The 20179-nt window shown below is 33.6% G+C and overlaps 2 protein-coding genes across 3 annotated transcripts; one reads left to right on the plus strand and one right to left on the minus strand.

Annotated features, from left to right (window-relative positions):
- The first annotated feature begins 8225 nt into the window (after nucleotides 1–8225).
- Nucleotides 8226–14785, plus strand: LOC135793552 (tyrosine 3-monooxygenase-like). 2 transcript variants are annotated; one of them, XM_065304562.1, is made up of 7 exons: nucleotides 8226–8671; nucleotides 11021–11132; nucleotides 11242–11307; nucleotides 11772–12258; nucleotides 12387–12719; nucleotides 13612–13738; nucleotides 14296–14784. In XM_065304562.1, exons 1-7 carry the CDS (start codon nucleotides 8603–8605, stop codon nucleotides 14698–14700), a joined length of 1599 nt encoding a protein of 532 aa, XP_065160634.1. In that variant the 5' UTR covers nucleotides 8226–8602; the 3' UTR covers nucleotides 14701–14784. The 2 variants fall into 2 exon arrangements, with proteins under 2 accessions (XP_065160634.1, XP_065160635.1); XM_065304563.1 differs by lacking the exon at nucleotides 8226–8671 and adding an exon at nucleotides 8807–9316 and having other exon boundaries at nucleotides 14296–14785.
- Nucleotides 14786–15920: 1135 nt separating this feature from the next.
- LOC135793553 (uncharacterized) lies at nucleotides 15921–19289 on the minus strand. Its single transcript, XM_065304564.1, has 4 exons — nucleotides 18845–19289; nucleotides 18685–18792; nucleotides 16889–18264; nucleotides 15921–16460 (listed from the first exon to the last, which is right to left on the minus strand). Exons 1-4 carry the CDS (start codon nucleotides 19188–19190, stop codon nucleotides 16026–16028), a joined length of 2265 nt encoding a protein of 754 aa, XP_065160636.1. The 5' UTR covers nucleotides 19191–19289; the 3' UTR covers nucleotides 15921–16025.
- Nucleotides 19290–20179: the final 890 nt, after the last annotated feature.

A 20179-nucleotide genomic window follows, 5' to 3' on the forward strand; every position in this document is an offset into this window, starting at 1 on the left:
TAAATCATAGGTGGCGATAGTGTAATGTATCGCAACTTGTATCACAACTGATGGAGTGTGAAAAAAAGCGACAAGATTGGAATTCGACAAGCCGGACTTGATTTTCACGAGGCCGTTAAGAAAATAATTAACCATACAACAATATTGCATTAATCGCAAATTGTCGATTGCGCAATTAAACGCAGAATTACAGCGTGTATTAAATTTTTGTTTTTCTGCGTTTGCAAACAAAAATTGCCGTCTTTTTGTGTTTGTTTTTGTTTGTTAGTAGTGTATCGTATATTTGTTAGCAAAATGATGTAACAACGATTACAGGTTACACTTTAACGCGGCGTGTTGAATTTAATTTTGTCGTGTTAATCCTATTTGTTCTTTATGCGTTTGTTGTTCGCTCCAGATTTATTTATTTTGCGCTTATGTCGCCGGCGAGGTACTGAGATTCAGTGAACCCGGATTTTATTGCTGAAGAAATAATTAGCAACAAGAATAAACTGTTTTAAGTAATATTACACTGAATATTCTTTAATATTTAGTCAAATTACTATAGGCAACCCAAATATCACTTAACCTACTTTAAAAAAATTAATTAATTTAAAAGCAATCATAATTAATTTAAAAACTTAGATTGAGACGTGATTTAATTATTGTTTTATATTTGTTTTCATTTTCTCTTGCCGGAAATGTCATAATTACATCCACATCATAGTTGTAATCTTGTCCAGCTTCAAGTTCACTTAATTAACGATTAAATCATCGCGTTACTAATTAAAATTACATCAATTCACTTCGTGCCTAACGAACAAAGAATTAAAACCGATAAAAAACGCAACAATTAAATTATTGACGTTAATAAAACAATGCACGCTTTAATAATATCATAATATAATCGGTGTTTAATCATCTCTGATAATCAGATGCTAATAAATATTCATCGGTATTAACTCGATGGGTAAACAAGTGTAATGCGAGTGTACAGTTATCAAAATCACAAGATGTGATTGGAATTGTTATTGATTGAGTTGAATCAAGTGTGAAAAATTTAATTTTATTGACATGATTACATAAACTTCCTGCAAATTATCTGTTTGTGATAATTACATTATGGCCAACCTTGTCAAGTTGCAAACTGTTAATTAATTAATTAAGTAATTAGTCTTTTAATTTTTGAACAATTAATTTATTAAAATAAGGAAAATTGAGATTTTTTTTTGTATGAGACGCCATCTGTGATTGTGTAGCGCAATTCAATGAAAATAATATTTTTATAATTATTTGTGGAACAAGTTGTATAAATATTATTTTCTTTATTAGGTTGATAATAAATTATTCAAATGCATTGATTTTAACTAGTTTTAATTACCTCTCTATCACTTCGTCACTCAGTGCTCGCGTCAGGAGCATAATGAGACGTGAATGATAAAGTTTAAGTGCGCAGATAAAATGTTGCAATGAGGAAATATCTTTGTTTACACAATATATTAATTACTAAACTTACTTTTACTTTATTTCTTTCTCCACCTTCATAAAAACATTAAATATGTACAGGAAAAAAGGATAAGTTGATTTATTAAAAGTTTGTTTAATTTTAAACATTAATTTGTGGTTTGCGGTTGAATCAATTGCACTTGAATACGAGTACACAATTGATGAATCATATTAATTACTATTCAGATATAGATAGCAGATGTTAACTTGATTTTTTTTTGTTATGTGTAGAAGCTATTTGAATTATAAAAAAACGTTTTTAATTAATCTGTGATCGTTATTTTGTTCATTGATAAAAATTTCTAGTTTTATCTTGATTTGTCGGGTTTATCATTGATGTAACTGTTTTTATGTTTTCGGAATATGCAACATGCTTTTAAATGAGTATGTACGTGTAAATATTTATTAATTAACAGCGTATTGTTCTGTTTCACGCTTTTTATTTTTGCGCTCTTCGATATTGATTTAATCGGTCGAGGACGATTATAACAAGCGGAAACGGTCCTCAATATTTCACCTCACTACTACTGCTACTACTGCTGCTACTGCACCTGATGCAAACATTGAAGTGACTCAGGTTTGAAATAAAAAAATATGAAAAAATAAAAAAAGAAAAAATCCTGTTCTAGAATTGGCAGTAAAAATTAAATATTAGACAATAGAAATGGTAGAATAGTTAATTAATTATTTGAATGATGAATAACTCAGGAAATAAACAATTTTTGTTGGTATAATAAACTCGTATAACTTAAGACGTAATAGAGAAGAAATAACTTAAATTAATTTGTTTCTAAATTGCAATAATTATGCAATTAATAATGATTGTGTGTATTTACTATTTAGTTCTTTTTTGTTGTATATGAGTACTTGACCTTCACGCAGGCGGATTCTAACTGTAACACGCACAACCTTCGCGAAATTAAATCGTTCGTTGCCTTACAGCCGCTTAACGCTTACGTTTACGCTTACACTCTTGGTTTCTTTGGTGCAATTTGCCAAAAATTAACGGCCAGTTAAAAAGCCATAACAATCTCTTAAACAGAGTGTACTAAAATATATAACATGTGTTTTTTATTAATGTATCTAATGTATATCATTGATTACTTATTAAAACATTGTTGCAAAATTTGTATTATTTTCCATGAATTATTTATTAATGAAAACTTTACATTAATAAATAAAGATTATTTGTTTGTTTCACTCGGTATATCTTTACTTGCCAATTTTTTCTAAAGTCGGTCAAAGTTATTTTGATTATTTGAATTATAACAAATAAAAACATTTCGCACAATTATAACAAAATAATAACAAATTATCCAAATAAACAAAAGTGACCTCTATCAAGTGTTAAAATTACTTAAAATTACAATACTCATCGAAATAATTAAATATTTACATATTTTTGATACAATTATTGATTTATCTTGTTACAATTTATCTAAATAACGGTGTGACAATAATTTTGCTAAGCATTACATTTTGTTAATCACCCGTGACAATGTAACGTCGAACAAAAATACCGATATTGTTTCTGATCAAGGACGAATAATTTAAATTTATAAGGAAAACTTGCAAAAACTTACAAAAACACACGATTTAAAGGACTAGTTGAAACTAGGCCAATAGGCAAATTTGGCAATCATAAATTCTTGCATTTTTTATTAATTAGATAAATCTGATTTAATTAAATTGCCAAATAAAATAAAGAAATAATAATTTATATGTTTTATAGGCTTTTAAGTTTCTGAAATTTACGCTTAGCTCTAATAATTCTCAGTATTTAGAACCTTTTTCATGTTTTTATTGTTTTTATCGAAAACTTTGGAAAAATTAATGTAAAAATTCGCCAAATGCTCAAATCACTTGATTTAACTGCAAAAATCTATTTTTGTTTTGTTTATGGAAGCTTGGAGACTCCTGTCTTACATAAATTTTAATTTTTGCATCAAGATGGCGCATTTGTAAACATAACCTTATAAATGATCAAAAACCGTTGCGTTTGAGTTGCAGGTTAGCTTTCTGAACTATTTTTACTCCATTTACGTTAAAAAATCTCTGCTGTTGCTAAATATATCATAATTAATTTAATTATTCCGGTTTGTAGCTAATTGAATTAAATATTTCGCACTTGTTGATAACGAATGCCGCCTTGTCCAGCCTACGCAGGTGTTCTCCGCACAGCGCATGCAAATTCAGCAAAAAAATTAATCATGCATTCTTTGATTAACAACTAATTAACATTACTGTGCGCTCGTTAAACACACGTCTATATCTCGAACATATTCTCTACGTTTAAAATTAGAGTGCTACTTGTTTTACTCTCAATAGCAAACAATAAATATTCAACTTATCATAGGCAACTCAATATGCAATGACATAATGTAAACGAAACAAAGTAGATGAGCGAGTTTCCAAACGAAAACGTGTTCTGTCTCGTATTTATTTGATTTAATTACGAAAAGGACAAACAAGCATGCCAGTGTGTTATGTGTGTGTCTCCTTGATGGTGTGTTTATGTAATTGCGTGCGTTGCGTGCTGTTTTGCTTGGTCTTCGCGCTTCGGCTAACATTGAATTCGCGAATCTGAAATTCCACTTCTGTTGGAATTCCACAGCAAATCGAAACTGTTTTTCCAGTTCAGTGTCATTACCTGCAAAACACATATCTCTCTATCACTTATAACTGAAGAAATAAGCAAATGCACTTGTTGTTAATCATTTTTTCCTGTTGTCAAATAAATTCTTGGTAAACAAGCAGGAAATAAGCATTCAGCAGGAACTAAAGACGGTAAAAAATTAATTCGTACGCAATTCCGATCGAGATAAATCTTTCTTTGCTTTACGACTTGTAGAAAAGTATTAAATAAAAATCGATCAAAACGCAGCAGCGCAAACGTTCAATGTTAAATAGAATATGCTACGTATGCGTATCAATCTAGGAAGTGTTCTAATCAACGTCTCACAAAGTTCATTAAGATGCACGCCGCATTCGAAGTGAGTCTACGATGCGTTGTTTTAGTTGGGATTATAATTAGTTCACAATTCAATGAACATCGACCTTCTGGATTGATCTCTGTCACTCACCAAATTGAAAAATTATAAATTGGTATTAAACCGTTAATTAATGTCATTTAATTTAATTTTAATTAAGTTTCCTTGTTTTTCTTTATTTTTTTGCAAATTTTTCTCAATAAAAAGTAATAATTCAAAAAAACTAATTTTTTATTCAATATTTTGCAAATTATAACCTATATTATTAGCATTTTATGTTTTTGATCGAATTGAATCTAAAATAAAAATGTGTGTTAATTAATGGTGATAGTTGTGATGTTATCTTTTGATCTCTCAATGTCGATTAGTGTTTTAATCAATTTCCGGAAGTGCGCAACGCCCAGGTAACTCCCGATGTTAAATGAGCAGAATGACTTGAGCACTCAGCACACGACAAGGTCTTTAATTCTTCTAGATTCTAAACAAATGCATTTTAATCATTTTTATTTCATTTTTGGAGCAGTTAATACATCATTAAAATACAATAAATATTCTTTTCGCAAGTTTTCAATGTCATCACTTGTATTAAGTGAGTTTTTTTTTTCTCTATTCGTAAATTTAATGTGTTAAATGTTGATTTACTTAAATCGTTTAGCATATCATTTGGTTTTATTAGTTTTTTGTTTTTATTTATGTTTTGTTAGCATAGAAATCTTCGTCTACAATCAAGTTGGTTTTAATGAGTAAAACAAGTTTTTTGCGAGTCAAAAATTCGAAAAATGCGAATAACTGTCTGACAACTTTGTTTTTGCACAATTAATTTTTTATTTTTGTTTATATTTTTAAAGTGTTGTAATAATGCATTAAATTGCAACTTAATTATTGTTATTATATCATTATATTGTGAAAAAGTTACACATTCGTGTAAAAAGTTTTTTTTTATTTAACGACAATGTAAAATTTTGTTAAATAATCAAGAACTACTAAAACAATGGGAAAAATTAAAATAAGAATATTTCACCGTTTTGAAAATTCTTTTTTTTCCATGAATAAAGAATTAAGCCAAAGTGAAGAAGCAAGAGACGAAGAAAAAAATCAGACCAAGAATATTTTATAAAAAACGAGTTTGTGTAATTTCCTTCCGCGTCATTGAGCGGTCAGTGTCTATTACATTACGAACGAGCACATACATAAAATTAGAACGTAAATTCTACAAATTCAAATTGAAGTGTTTTACCAGTTTAGCGGTTTTCGGTTTCTGTTCCGAGTAGTAATAACACAAGTTCTCTGGAATACGCTGTAATTAAAATTTACGTTTACGCTACTTTAAATAATAGACTACTAATAATCTAATTCCAAATATAAACAAAAACAAACAAATAAACACAAATATAGCCGAAAATTGAATTAATTCTTGGCATGATTTAAATTTTTATTACCAAAATAGATAATTATTTCCGTCTGGGAGATTTTTATTATATTGGCGTAAAAACCAAGAAAATTCTTCTTAATTCTCTTGATGCAGAAGAAACTGGTTTATCTGCATCTTTAGCTCTTTTAAGATTCGAAGAAAAATCACATGCTTGACACATGCGGTAAGAGGGAATTCCCAATAACAAAAATGTATTTACATGGGATGCCCCGATGAACTGCAAAGTTTCGAGCGATAACATAAATCAAAACAGTTATTTATTTATTAGACTAATAATTAATCATTACCAAAACGTAAACATCAATGGAATTTATATTGAATTTTGACGCAATTCATTATAAAATTTAATATTTTGCTAAAGTTTTGGCCAAAAAAATGATTTTTTTCAAAAAATTGTAAAATTTTACTATAACTTAACCTTTAATATTAAACTAAATAAAACTTTTTTTTTAAACCAGAGTTGCGGAACTTTAAGTCACGTTTCGTTGCATATAGAGTTCAAGGACAAATTGATTGCGCGTATTTTGGAATCTCCACGCGAGTAATTTGTCAAAAAATCGATTTGTTATGATGTGTTTCTTAAGTTCATTCTCGAAACTGTAACGCCGTGCGTAGCCACCGTAGCGAAATTTTTTACTCACGACGTACATTAATTTATACTTAATTAAATTGTAGATATTACTCAGATGTATTTGCGTTGGGTGAGGTTAGGTCCGGCTGATTTTCTTAATTGTCAGGTTGCATCACTTTGCCTCTTTTGTTCCGCCGTGCACAAAAACGTGTAATAAAAATGATCGGCATATAGAAATAGGTATGAAAAAAAATATAAAGATTTTAGATTCTAATTACGCAAACATTGCGCACGCCAGCAACGCGATCATTATTAAATTAACGCTAATTGTTGGTTGAGATCGGGATAATTGCGCTGGAAATGTGTAAAACAATTATTTTTAACTTAGATTTATATAAATTAAAGAAATAAAATATAATATAAAATTTAAAAAAATAGATTTAAATCAGATTTTTCATAATTTCAAAAAACTAAAAAATTGTTTTAGTTTTTTTATTAATTAATCAATAATTATCTGCGATAGAGCAATTTTTTCTTCACATATAGATTCACAAATAAATTCTTCATAAATTTCTTTTTAAATTTTGTTAATAACATTATTATATAAAAAGTTATTAACAATTAAACATGAAAATTAAAAAATGTATAAAATTGATGCAAAATGTCTTGTATCTCTTCATAGATAATAGTTATCCAAACAGTTTTCTACATGTAGATTAAGAATTAAATACTACATAAACTGATACATAAATAAATAACATTAATTAACTACTTCTTGAGTAATAAAGCATAGACAGGTATTCTTTACTTAATCCAAGCTAACAAAAACTATCAATTTACTGAATGAATTTTTTGTTTGCTGGATTTTACCAAAGATCACGAGTTGAAATTAGACATTTGACAGGGGATTCCCGTAAATTCTAAACGTTTACATGTACTTACATACAATTACAACCAAGTACAATTACTATACATTGTATTTCTTACAAAAATCATCCGATTATTCGCGCCTTCGACGAAATGCACTAATTGCGCTGCAATTAATTTATTTGATTGCAATTTCTTTAGAAACATCCAACATAATCCACCAGTTTTTACGTAAAATAAAAAAGAAAACAATGCCGCAATAAGACACGTGCCTTACATCCTCGTGTTTTGAAAGTGTTGAGAATATCTACTTAAATTTCTATTCATTTAACTATCAATAAAATTGATGAATTGAAAGTTTATTGATCCGTTGTCGATATGTATTGACGAAATGAGGAAGTATCGTCCTTGAAACCCCAATTCCGGAAGTCGCACCAAGTTCAAAACAATCTGATTTGACCGCGCGGCTGGTTTTCTGTAACAAAGAAAAGAGTTGTTTGTGTTTGGGTATTACCAAATTACGGCGGTGGCGGTGGCGGTCGCGGGCGGTGTTCACCGCAAGAGGACGAAGAGCACACGGCTGGTGATGACACATTTGACCGAACGTATTGTCAAGGACTTTGAAATGTAGAAATTTCCAATGAATAATGCTCATTAATATAAAAATTTTCAAATTTTTAATGATTTTTGATTTAATTTTGTGAATTTTTGATAAAAATGAATTTTTATCATGATTTTCATATGTGGAATTTTCAGCCGCCTCCAATTGTGAGCGCATTCCCGCCTGGGGTTCCCTGTTGTCGAATGCGCTTGCGGCCATCATGAGGTGGTGGCGGGGGCCGCAAGTACTTAAGCGCGAAGCCCCTCGTCGGCCGGCACTCACACTCACGGTCTCTCCTGCCCGCTCTCGTGCCAGTAAACAGTCAGCGTGCGTTTGCGAACCAGCGATTTCTCATCACCATCAATAATCCACGACGAAAACGCTGAGAGCGAAATCGAAATCGACACGAGGACCTGTTCATTATCAGACAGACGGTTTGAGTCTCCAATCGTGGTCCGATAACGCACAACGCCCGGTTTACGCCGCCCGACTGTTTGTTCGCTCGTACACACTTCGAGGATTTCTTTGGAGGATTCGCCGCTCGGCAGTGAAAACGCAAAGCTTTCAGGCTGAAGCCCGCGTCGCCGTTGTACATCTACCACCTGCGAGAGTCAAATCTCAATCCCGACCGTCCCCAGCCCAGCAAGGAGCAGAAAATGGCTGCCGTCGCTGCTGCACAGAAGAACCGCGAGATGTTTGCCATCAAGAAGTCTTATAGTATCGAGGTAAGTCCATTAATACATAAAAAATTAATTTTTAAGGGTTGAGGGTTAATTTTTCAAAAAATAAAATTTTTCAAAAAAAAATATTTTTTTTATTAAAATGAATTTCATATTCAGTTGAAATTTTGAAAAAAAATGTTGTTTTAAATATTTTTTGCAAAATTCTTTAATTTTTTACATTTTCTTGCTGTTGGCACTTGATTAAGCACTTAATGGCATTCTAATGTCGATGTTAATTAACGACCACTCAATGATCGTCGTGCGCATCGTACAATTGCAAAATTAAACAATCACCGCGCGCGGTGTGTCGCTAGGCGATTTTGCAGATTAGTCGACAGCGGCCGGTGGCAATTACATAAGTCCACCTTAACTTAACTTAACTTAAAGTAAAGTAACGCCGCGCGACTGCACTCTCGACACGAAACGAAATAAAATGCGTGCTAATGGCATGCCGTGCCACGCCACTTTGTGCATAGCATTAATCGCCATCGAAATCGCGATTTAGTTCGGTTCGGACACCGCACTGAGACGGTTTGGTCAATCAAAGAAATAACATTTGAGTCAGGTTTTCAAAACAACAAAAATTCTGCTTGTGCAATGCCGCCAATACAAAGCATACCAGAGATTGATTTAATTATTGATAATAAGGTAATTTGATTATTTTAATGTTTTTATTTGGTAATATGACGCGAATAAGCTTATGAAAAATAAAAAAAAATGATTTGGAAAAAAATTTAATTTTTTAAAAGGTTTTTCACTAATTTCTCTCAAACTAATTAAGTTTTTTAAATTATTTTTTCATAATTATTATTAACACTAAATTTGGAATCATTGGTGTCAAAACTTTTCATAATAACTTTGTTTTGTTAAAAAATACAGACTAATTAGTGTCAGTTTTATAAATTTTTCAAAGTTTAACTTCAATTGTTAATAACTTTTAGTATAAAAATCTTAGGGCAGAAATTTTTTACAGATAGATTTAAAATTTTATATAAAATCTAATTATGAAAGAATTATGCTTATAAATCAAATAGTTTTTGAGTTATTAATAAATTACTATAATATGTACATATTGATATGTTGCTTTATTGGAAAACTAGAGTAATAGTGTATTTTTTCTAGTTATTAATTACTAACTCAAAAACTAATTGATTCAGTTTAATAAATTTGATGTAGCTTTCTTAAGTATTAAATTCTGAAGAAAACTGAACAATTATTTTATTGATATCAACTTCTTATCAAAAGTTATAAACAAATTTATTTCAATACTCAAATCGTATTCTTAATCAAATTTTAATTGTTTATAACTCTTTAAATAATGGATTCATCTTAGAAATATTTTTCAGTTAAATGTAGAATTTAATAATAAATCAATTTTTGAAAAAATTAACCAAAAAACTATAATAGTTTTTAAATAAATTAATAAAAACTATAATTATCCACTACTCAATATTCCAGTTTGAAGCATATTATTCGAATCGGACATAAAACGCGATAAATGTCGATTTATCTACAAAAAATATTATTGCCCCTGTATAATAATTAAGTTATTTTCTGCGTTTTGCACACATTGCGTCGCCCCTGGTTAGCCTTCATGGATCCGTAAGTTCTTCGGCAAATTATGTTATTGAGCTCGATTCGCGCTCGTTTTCGCATTCGCCGCAAAACTAGCACGTTTGCTTTTCCATCCAACACTAAATCCACATACACACGCCGGCGGCGGGGAGGGCGGTGACATCTTATCTCAACAACTACACACAAAATTCTCTAATCGGTAACAACCGGTAATTCACCAAAAACCAGCTGCATTCCGAAGTTAATCACCTCAAAATCCAACAAATTAACCTGCCACACACACACACTAGTCTCCGGTCGCACTGTTAAAAACCAGTGGTGTGTGTGATAATTAAGAAATTAACTCACAAATGTGACATTAAAATGTAAAACACACGAGCCGGTCGCCACGACGACGACGAATGACATAAGATCATGGTCATTAGGAGCATGAAATAGAAGGCACGACTGAATTCATGCCAACTTGCCCCGAAGGAACGAAATATTAATAAGTCTTGACCTTGCGTCGCAGCGGCAATCGCCCGTCTTTTTGCGATAATTAACAATTCTTCACTCTCGCGATTAATTATCGTACTCATAATAAGCTGATTTTGCATTCTATTTGCGCGCAACGCACAATAATTCGCTAGCATAACCTAAACCCCAACATAACCTCAAAAAAGTTTCGAGCGCAATTTCCTGACGCGCCCGCTAAGTTTCCGCTTCCGGCTGGGTGGAACAAGCGTGTTCGGAAGTGGATTGTTCATTGATCAAAGATGTCTGTCTTTTCGTTTGCAGAACGGATACCCGTCGAGGAGGCGTTCGTTGGTCGATGACGCTCGATTCGAGACGATGGTTGTCACCCAGACTAAGCAGACCGTCTTGGATGAAGCGCGTCTGCGTGCCAACGGTAGGTGGCGACACTTGTCAACAACATAACCTGTTTTATTCTGATTATTTTTGCACGAATTTATTTATTTTTTATTTTTATTTTATTCTGTGTCGTATCGCATGATTAGACTCGAGCCTTGAACCAGAAGTCGATGACAAACCGCAAAAGACCGAGCAGACCGAGGAAGGCGAAGGTAACCATACTTTTTTTTTGCTGCTGCTGCTTGGTAAATTACTTTTGTAACAAGTATGCATTGTTCTGTAACGTTGCAAAAGAATGCGCTGGCTTAAACTTGACCTAAAGTGTAGCGATCTACGTAAATGCACTTTTAAGTGAAAGGAAACAATCACAAAGCGCGGCGTGCAACAATTTTTATACAGAGTGTTACAAAATATGAAAAATAATTTTTTTAAAGAAAATAATTTAATTTTTTTTTCTATAAAACACTCTGTATATTTATTTTTTATATCCGGCTGTGAATATAATTGCACTAAGAGCCACTCACTTTTTCCGTGCCCATGAAAGAGGCTTTCAATGTCGCGCCGTGATTTTCATCCCTTACATTCTGAAGAGCATAATTTTTCCACTCGGAAACGCGCGTTAAGCCGCTCAAATATACTCGTAAAATCTCGTCGTAAATCCCCAACCATTTTTCAGATACTGGTCTAACCGAGGAGGAAGTCATCCTGCAGAATGCCATCGCCGAGGGTGTGGATGGTGACAAGGTCATGCAAAAGGCGGCGTTGGTGTTGCGCTTGCGCGATGGCATGTCCTCGCTGTCGCGTGTGCTTAAATCCATTGAGAAGTACGCGGGGGTGGTGAACCACTTGGAGACACGCCCGTCGAAGAGCGACGCCTCTCAACTGGACGTGCTCATTCATGCTGAGCTCACGCGTTCGAATCTTCTGTTGTTGATTAAATCCCTCAGGCAGACGGCTTCGTTGACCAATGTCTCCTTGGTGGGTGATGACAGCGTCACCAACAAGAGTCCCTGGTTCCCACGTCATGCTTCTGAGCTGGACAACTGTAATCATTTGATGACCAAATACGAGCCTGATTTGGACATGAACCATCCGGGTTTTGCTGATAAGGAGTATCGTGCCCGGCGTAAACTCATCGCTGAGGTTGCATTTGCTTACAAATAGTAAGTTTGGTTAGGAATTAAAACTGTCAATACAAAATTTAGTCTATTTTCATTATTTTCACTATTTACACACAGATGGCGTTAGTTGAAGTTGGTATTATAATATGTTTTTTGTTATTTTTGTATAGTGGTGATCCAATCCCAATTATTCAGTACACCGAGACCGAGCATAAGACATGGACTGCGGTGTTCAACACCGTGCGCGATTTGATGCCGAAGCACGCGTGCGCTGAATACCGCCGCGTCTTCCGCATGCTGGAGGAAGAGGGCATCTTCGTGGCGGACCGCATTCCGCAGCTGGAGGAGATGTCCAAGTTTCTGCAGTCGCACACTGGCTTCACGCTGCGGCCCGCTGCTGGCCTGTTGACTTCGCGCGACTTCTTGGCGTCGCTTGCCTTCCGCATCTTTCAGAGCACCCAGTATGTGCGCCACATTAACTCTCCGTATCACACTCCTGAACCGTAAGTAAAAATCTAAAAAATTTTCAAATTTTTTCGGAAAATTATTAATTTTTGGAATAAAATATTAATTTTTGGCGTTTCTGATAATCTAAGACGATATTTGATCAAATTTTTCGATAAATTTATGTTGAATTTAATATTTAGTTAATTCCGCACCATATCATTGCTACTAATGTTCGTATTTTTGATTAATTCACAATTATGGAAAGAAAAATAATTGAATTGATTCATAAAAAGTATTTTGGACATTTTTATTAATAACTCCGCATTAAAAGAAGATATAAGAGTAATTTCTTCAAAAATATGTTCGGTAATAGATTATCTATGCATTTAAAATCTATCAAAACCAAATTTCCGAAAATTAATTGCATTAATTTTGCAATAACTTCTTTAAATTAATCAATATTTTTAATTCTTTTGCATATTTGGCCATAAAACTTTCTAAACAATCAATTAAACCAAAAAGAAAATTTATTTCACGTTTTTAATTAATTAATCAGTAATTAACTTTTAAAAAATACGATTCTGAACCAAATTAATTTTTTTACATTATTTTATCAAACACTCAGTATTTTCGTATCATATTAGATGCATAGCAAAGTTAAACTGATACAGTTACCGCCGAGAGAGGATCTCGATCAAAGAACACTTGTGATTCAATTATAAAAGCCATTAGACGGGGCGTAATAAGTGTTCGTTACCGACGCTGCGATCGCAATTAAATTTGGCGAACTTCAAGCCGATTACACGCGTACTCGCATTGTCGTTGGAAATTACCGAAGCAAAAAAATCAAAATGACATGCTAATACTATTATCTACCATAAAATGATTGCAAAAAGAATTGAATACAATTGTACTGATTTTTTTCTTCTACTTTTCTTACTCTTTCAGCGATTCCATTCACGAATTATTGGGCCACATGCCGCTGCTTGCCGACCCGAGCTTCGCGCAATTCTCCCAGGAAATCGGCTTGGCCTCCCTCGGCGCTTCCGACTCCGAAATCGAAAAATTATCCACTGTAAGTGCACTTTTACCTTTTTTTTGCTTCCATTTTCTTTCTAAAGTTAAAGAAAAGATAATATTCCGCGTGCTCCTGTAGTTAAGACGTAGCAAAATTCTCGCAGTGAATTGATTTAATTCCAGCATAAGCAATTAAATGGTAATAATATCCGAAGTCGGTTGGCAATTGGCAAATCTAAATGTATTGCGATTAACGTGTCATGGTCAAGCGCACGTGACACGCGCTCTCGCGCGCCGTTCAGAGAAAAACGGACGACGGATTTGCAAAAGCGACAAGAAGTCGCAAAACGCGCACATGGTCATTTACCATGTGTTTCCACAAAACAAGAGACGGAATAATTAACGCCGCTCTTTGCATAATCACCCAAAATTGCGACATTTACAATCGCGAGTTCTGCGCGATTCATTACCGTAACGTCATTGGGAATCATGGTTAATGACTCTGATAGCAATTTTACGACTATATTAATACTCATAAATTAATTAGAGCATTCAATTAATTTCTAACCTATTTATTAATAGATGTCACTAGTAATCTAATTTTTCTTACTAAAGGTCTACTGGTTTACCGTGGAATTCGGCCTCTGCAAGGAAAACGGCGCTGTCAAGGCGTACGGCGCTGGTTTACTGAGCGCTTACGGTGAATTACTCCATGCGCTCAGCGAGAAACCCGAACATCGTCCATTTGAACCCGCTAGTACCGCCATTCAACCTTATCAGGATCAGGAATACCAACCGGTGTACTATGTCGCTGAGAGCTTCGAAGACGCCAAGGATAAGTTCCGGCGTTGGGTGTCGACTATGTCGCGTCCGTTCGAGGTGCGTTTCAACCCGCACACTGGCCGCGTCGAAGTATTGGACACCGTCGATAAACTCGAATCCCTCGTCCACCAGCTGAACACTGAGTTGTTGCATTTGGCGAACGCCGTCAACAAGATGAAGGCGCCCGCGCTTGAGTAAGCCGCGCAGCCACCAGAGGTCGCCACCATGCCAAAAGTATCTAACCAATGCAACCAATGAAAAACACACAAGCAGAAAACAAAAATTAAAAACAAGAGAAAAAGCAGGTATTGTAGCCGTGTTATGTTTTAATTCGGTCGCATTTTGGCACCGTATGCACACACTCGTAAATTTTAAGCATGGGATCAAAAATGGGAACAAAATTCTAGTTTAGCAATATTTTTGGGAGGCAAAAGTTGTTTGACTCATTTCTTAAGTAACGTATCGGTATTTTCATTGTGTATAAAGTCGTCCATTTCTTCTACGTGTATTATAACTCTGTTAGGCATCTATTATTATTCTATTATTGTATTATTAATTATTGATAATTTTATTATACACTCACACAACACGCAACTCACACACAGCACACACAATTGTAGATAGTAAGTGATCGCACGGCGTTTGGACTATTTTCTTGCGGTAGGCGATTGATTCAGAAACAGATGCAGGCGAACACAACACGTTCGCGGTGTTGCGCAACGCACCCGTAACGATTTAACGAGAGCGCAATTACACCGTCGCTAATTACGTCTGCGTCTCCGGCCGTTTACACTTGTATTATATAAATTATTATTATGTGTGTGTGATGGCTCGCCTACTTTCAAAACGCAGAAACAAATGCAGTGTGGAACTCACTTTTCGTAGTTATTGTAATTGTTAATAATTGTGAAAGAAAACATGTAAGATATATAAATTTATTGATTGTAGAGTTTAAAAACGCCTTGTAAAGGTGAATTAATCAAAAAACTATGTATGTAGATGTTGAGTACTTATAAATAAATATGTGCAATGTGAAAATATATGCAGTATTATTTCAATTTAAGTTTTATTGGGATAAAATGAAGTTTTGTTAGTTACAACACTTACAACTCAAGAACGGCTGAACAGATTTTGATTATCTATGATTTATTGGATTCTTCATGGTCCAGAATAATAGAATAAACATTAAAATATTAAAAATTATGATTTATAAAGTGTTAAATAAGGGATGAAAGTTGTTATGGAGTTTTAATCATAGTTATAGTTAAATAATTGACTCCCAGATGGCGCTAAAGTTCATTATTAGCAATTCTCAATTCTTTAAAATAAAATTGTGAATCTTATTGACGAAATCATCACTTTTTATGCCCAAAAAAGTAAAAATTAATTATATTTTAACGAAAAAAACACAAAAACAATTTTAAATGTACTAAAATTTATATTTCTATATCAGTATTCAATATTATTATCATTCCTCATTGACGTTCTTAAGATGGTATAAATAATTATGTACATTTGGTTGCCTATTCTTTCGCAGAAACTTCCTTATACCTTCCGTAGTAAAATGGTGGCTTAGCCCACGTTGCCCGATGATTTGCGATGAGTTGTGGCCCGATAACTGTTGCATGACATGTTGTACTAGGTTCTTCTATACGTGTTATACTCGATTTGGTTGTTTTAGTAGTTTTTGTCGTTTTCACCGTTTTACTCGCATTACTCACGCCATTTTGACTGCTTTTCAAACATTGTTTACTTGGCGTTTTGCTTGTCAACTTTTTACTATTCTTAGATTGATTTTTATTGATAATCCCATTAAAACAAAACGCAGCCCTTCTTTTCATGTCAATTGTATTAAGCAATTCCTTTCCCAGTGCTTGGATGATCGATGATGGCGACGAAATGAACACCGGAAGTATAAGATCATTATACGGCATCGCCATACGGAGAATCGTATTAATCTACAAATGAAAAACAAAATTGAATTAAATTTAGCATGAAATAGATTTAATGTTTTGTGAATGTTCGAGGTAATGATAAACAAGTCAAACACAATTAATTAAAGCAACCAGTATGACTAATCAAAGGCGTGCATATCGCGTGCGCACCGCGTGTCTCGTTTTATTTTATTGTAATTAATCGTAGCATTTAATTAACGATGTCTCCGGCCTGTCAAGCGACTCGCACGCTCACCGGTGTGTATCTAATGCAAATTCAAGTGCGTTCTTTTGTTTCACACTCTCGATTCGCTTTCGCGTTCACATTCACGCCAACACAGCGTGAACTGGTGAGGTTTAATGTGCTAATTACCGCCGAAGTGATTAAATAATTAATTTGTGTGATAATTACAGGAAACCCTGTGTTATTTAATGTTTGTACTAATATTTACCCTTTGTGATTGAGCTATGTTGAATATATTCACGGCGTGCGCCAATTCATCATTCAAATTCTCCGCGTTTAAGCGGATTTCCTTCTTTACTTCGTACACTTCTTGAAGAATTTCACATGCTTCTTTTTTTGCTTGTTTTGGTGTTTTTATTTCGATTGGTTTCTTTGGGATGGCATTACTGGTACTGGAAACAGGTGATTTCTCGAATATTATTTCTTTTAAGCCTGTGACTTCTTTGGGTGGGGGTTTGTTTATGACTGCTTTTGATGGTGTTGCTATTAGACATGTTTTTGATTCTCGTGGTAAATTTTTAACGGGAGGATTAATCAATTTCGGGGCAGGTTTGTCGAGTTTTTTAGTTTGATCTAAATTTTCGGTCTTTTTGTCTTCAACAACTTTTTTATTGTTATTTTCGCATGTTTCTTGTAAGTTTTCTTGTTTTTCTTTGACGTTTTTCATTTCGTTTAATTTATTTTCAACTTCTATAAGTTGAACGACTGGTTCATCCTTGTAGACTTGTTTTTCATACAGTTTTAAACTGTCTTTGTTATCATTATCTTCTGCTTGATTGAATGCATCCGTTTGTAAATCGTCAGTCGTTGTATGCACTGTGCGGCCGATTGCAAAATTATATGATAAGTTACTGACGTTTGTTTCCATTTTATTCATCTGAATATTTTCTTTTTTGATATTTTTTGTTTCCTCTGTGTCTTTTTGATTTTCACCATCAACACTATTACTTTTACTTGGTTTGAGTGCACTTGCTGTTGAATCAGCAGTTTGTTGTTGTAATTTATTTGAAACTTTATCAACAATCGGCAGGTTTTCTTTGTTTTCCTTTTGAATTTCTTTTTTTGTTTGTATTGGTACCGTAGGCAACCCACTCTGCTCCTCTATACATTTCTTGTCACTTTCGGCTGCCTTCAACTGCATTTCATTCGAAGTCACATCTATAGTTTCCGATGGTGATGGTAAAGGAATGTTTGCTGTGGAGTGTGCTAATGCGCTTTGAAGTAATTGTCTGTCATTGTTAACAAAGCGAGTATTCTTTGCGCGTAAAGTCGGAGCTCGATTAATATTCGCCGTTAACTTGGAAGGAATGCATTCTCGGCTAGGTGTTGAATTGATTGCCATCCTTTGAGGTATCTTGCTGTTGCAGTATTTTTGACTTGGTTTTGCAATTTTGTTTTGGTTGTTATTTACGAGTATATTTACAGTTGATGGCGAAGAACTCGCTTGGTCTGGTTTAAATACTGGTAGTTTAGATTTAGAAGGACTTGCAGTTAAAGCTAGTGATTCATCAGACATAACTGAAGTGGCTTCAGTTATTTTTTCAGGAACAGTTTCTAGTTGTATTGGAGGTTGTGGTAAATCATCTGTATATAAAAAACAAAGTCGGGTTAGTTACAACACTTATAACTCAAGAGCAGCAGAAGAGATTTTGATGATCTGTGATTTGTTGGATTAATCTTCGCCTTGAATAGCAGAATAATTAGTAAAATATTGAAAATTATAATTAAAAGAGCACTAAATATGAAATGAAAGTTGGAGTATAGATTTAACCATAGTTATAGCTAAAGAAAAAGCTTTTAGATGGTGCTAAAGTGCATTATTAGCAATTCTCGTCTTCTTTTAAATTAAATTGTAAATCTTATTGATGTAACCAACACAGACTAGGTCTTGAACAAGAAAATAAAAATTAATTACATTTTTATTAAAAACTACAGGGACAGTGTCAGGGAAAAAGTTTTTAAAGAGTTTGCCTAAGCCGCCATTTTGTTTTATGTTTTACTTACCTGTAGTTGTTTGTATATTCAACCTGACTCTATCTGCAGAACTTTGCGTGCTAATATTTTCAACAACTGGTTTAATTTCAACAGTAGCATTAACTTGTTTTTGATTCACTAAAAAACACAATTTTATAAATTATAGACTTCAATTTAGGTTATGCTATACCTGGATATGATATTTCCGTAGAAGTTTCTGTATGATTTGCTCCAGGAAGAGTTCCCATCGTCGTAGACACCGATTGTCCTGCCCATTCTTGCAGATATTGATGTGTAGAAGTTCTCAAGTCAAGCAAAGCCTTCTCCAAGTGTTCGCTTGTGTATTCAAGCGCGCTACAATTTTCCATTTTATTTCTAGCGTTGCTTCTCGTTGCTTTTCTTTCGGTTTCGTTAGGCAACCACGTGTACACGTCCTTTGTCGTCGTGTCTGCTACACTGCTTGTAATAGATTTTGTGGATGTTGATGGCAATGCATCATCGTTTCGCTGATTTGATAACGGTCCGCCACCGCTCATGATGCGTGCATATTAACGGAGCAGAACGTGATAATATGCGTGTGCTTGAAACTGTCAATGGGGCTGATAATGAGGATATAATGCTTCTGAATTAACAATTATCACAAAAACAAATGTTGCGTTTGGCTGCACTTAACATTAAAATGATTTGGGATTGAAATTCTTGATTTGATTCTCACTTTTCACAACGGATACAATGGATTTTGTACACCAACGATGCGCGAAAATTTTGACATATTCGTGACCGGTGAACAAAAAAAGTGGTTGGAATATATTAATAATCGATTGTTTTATTAATCATGACAACAAAAATGAAAAATAAAAATTAACATTTTGTTTGAGTTTTGGTTGTTAAAAAAAATAACTAACCTAGTTTTAGCATAAATTTCTTTGAAAGAATTTTTTAGATATTGTCTTTCTGTAGATGTTCAAAGTTTTGTTAGTTACAACGTTTATAACTCAAGAATGGCGGAACAGATTTTGATGATCTATGATTTATTAGATTCATCTCAGCTCCAAATTACGGAATAACTATTAAAATATCAAAAATTATGAATTAAAGGGAGTAAAATAAGGGATGAAAACATTGGTATAGGGATTTAATCATAATTATAGTTAAGTAATTCTATTTTACATCAAATATTTAAGTGATAACTGCTTAAGTGATCTGCTGCTGATAAAAATGTTTTGCTGATGATGATTTTTATAATAAACTATTCCACCTAATGTAAAATTGTTAGTTATATTCATAATTTAAGAATTGAAGAATACTTGCTTAAATTTACGATACCAATATAAACAGCAAGATGTGATTTTATTCCAAGAAATAAAGATTCGATATCTGCAGGTAAACAAACTTATCTCTTGTGCAAAATCGCGTGATCGCACAGAGACACGGTGTGCATTCACTACCACCGACAAGCAATATTTAACGCTAAAACGTGCATCGTAGTGCCATCTAACCGACTATCTAGTAACGGCAGATTTAA

Source organism: Atheta coriaria, unplaced genomic scaffold (assembly GCF_025399875.1).
Source record: "Atheta coriaria isolate IRGN ID8LTWV9N9 unplaced genomic scaffold, Caltech_Dcor_3.1 hic_scaffold_6_pilon, whole genome shotgun sequence".
Taxonomy (NCBI): domain Eukaryota; kingdom Metazoa; phylum Arthropoda; class Insecta; order Coleoptera; family Staphylinidae; genus Dalotia; species Dalotia coriaria.

Bases quoted from the DNA above. Each gene is read 5' to 3' on its own strand.
- LOC135793552 (XM_065304562.1), top strand. From the start codon at position 8,603: ATGGCTGCCGTCGCTGCTGCACAGAAGAACCGCGAGATGTTTGCCATC. The intron at 11,308-11,771 runs GTAACCATACTT...ACCATTTTTCAG, and splicing joins GCAGACCGAGGAAGGCGAAG to ATACTGGTCTAACCGAGGAG. The intron at 12,720-13,611 runs GTAAGTAAAAAT...TTACTCTTTCAG, and splicing joins CCGTATCACACTCCTGAACC to CGATTCCATTCACGAATTAT.
- LOC135793553 (XM_065304564.1), bottom strand. From the start codon at position 19,190: ATGAGCGGTGGCGGACCGTTATCAAATCAGCGAAACGATGATGCATTG. The intron at 18,793-18,844 runs GTATAGCATAAC...TGTGTTTTTTAG, and splicing joins TACGGAAATATCATATCCAG to TGAATCAAAAACAAGTTAAT. The intron at 16,461-16,888 runs GTAAATATTAGT...TTTCATTTGTAG, and splicing joins ACATAGCTCAATCACAAAGG to ATTAATACGATTCTCCGTAT.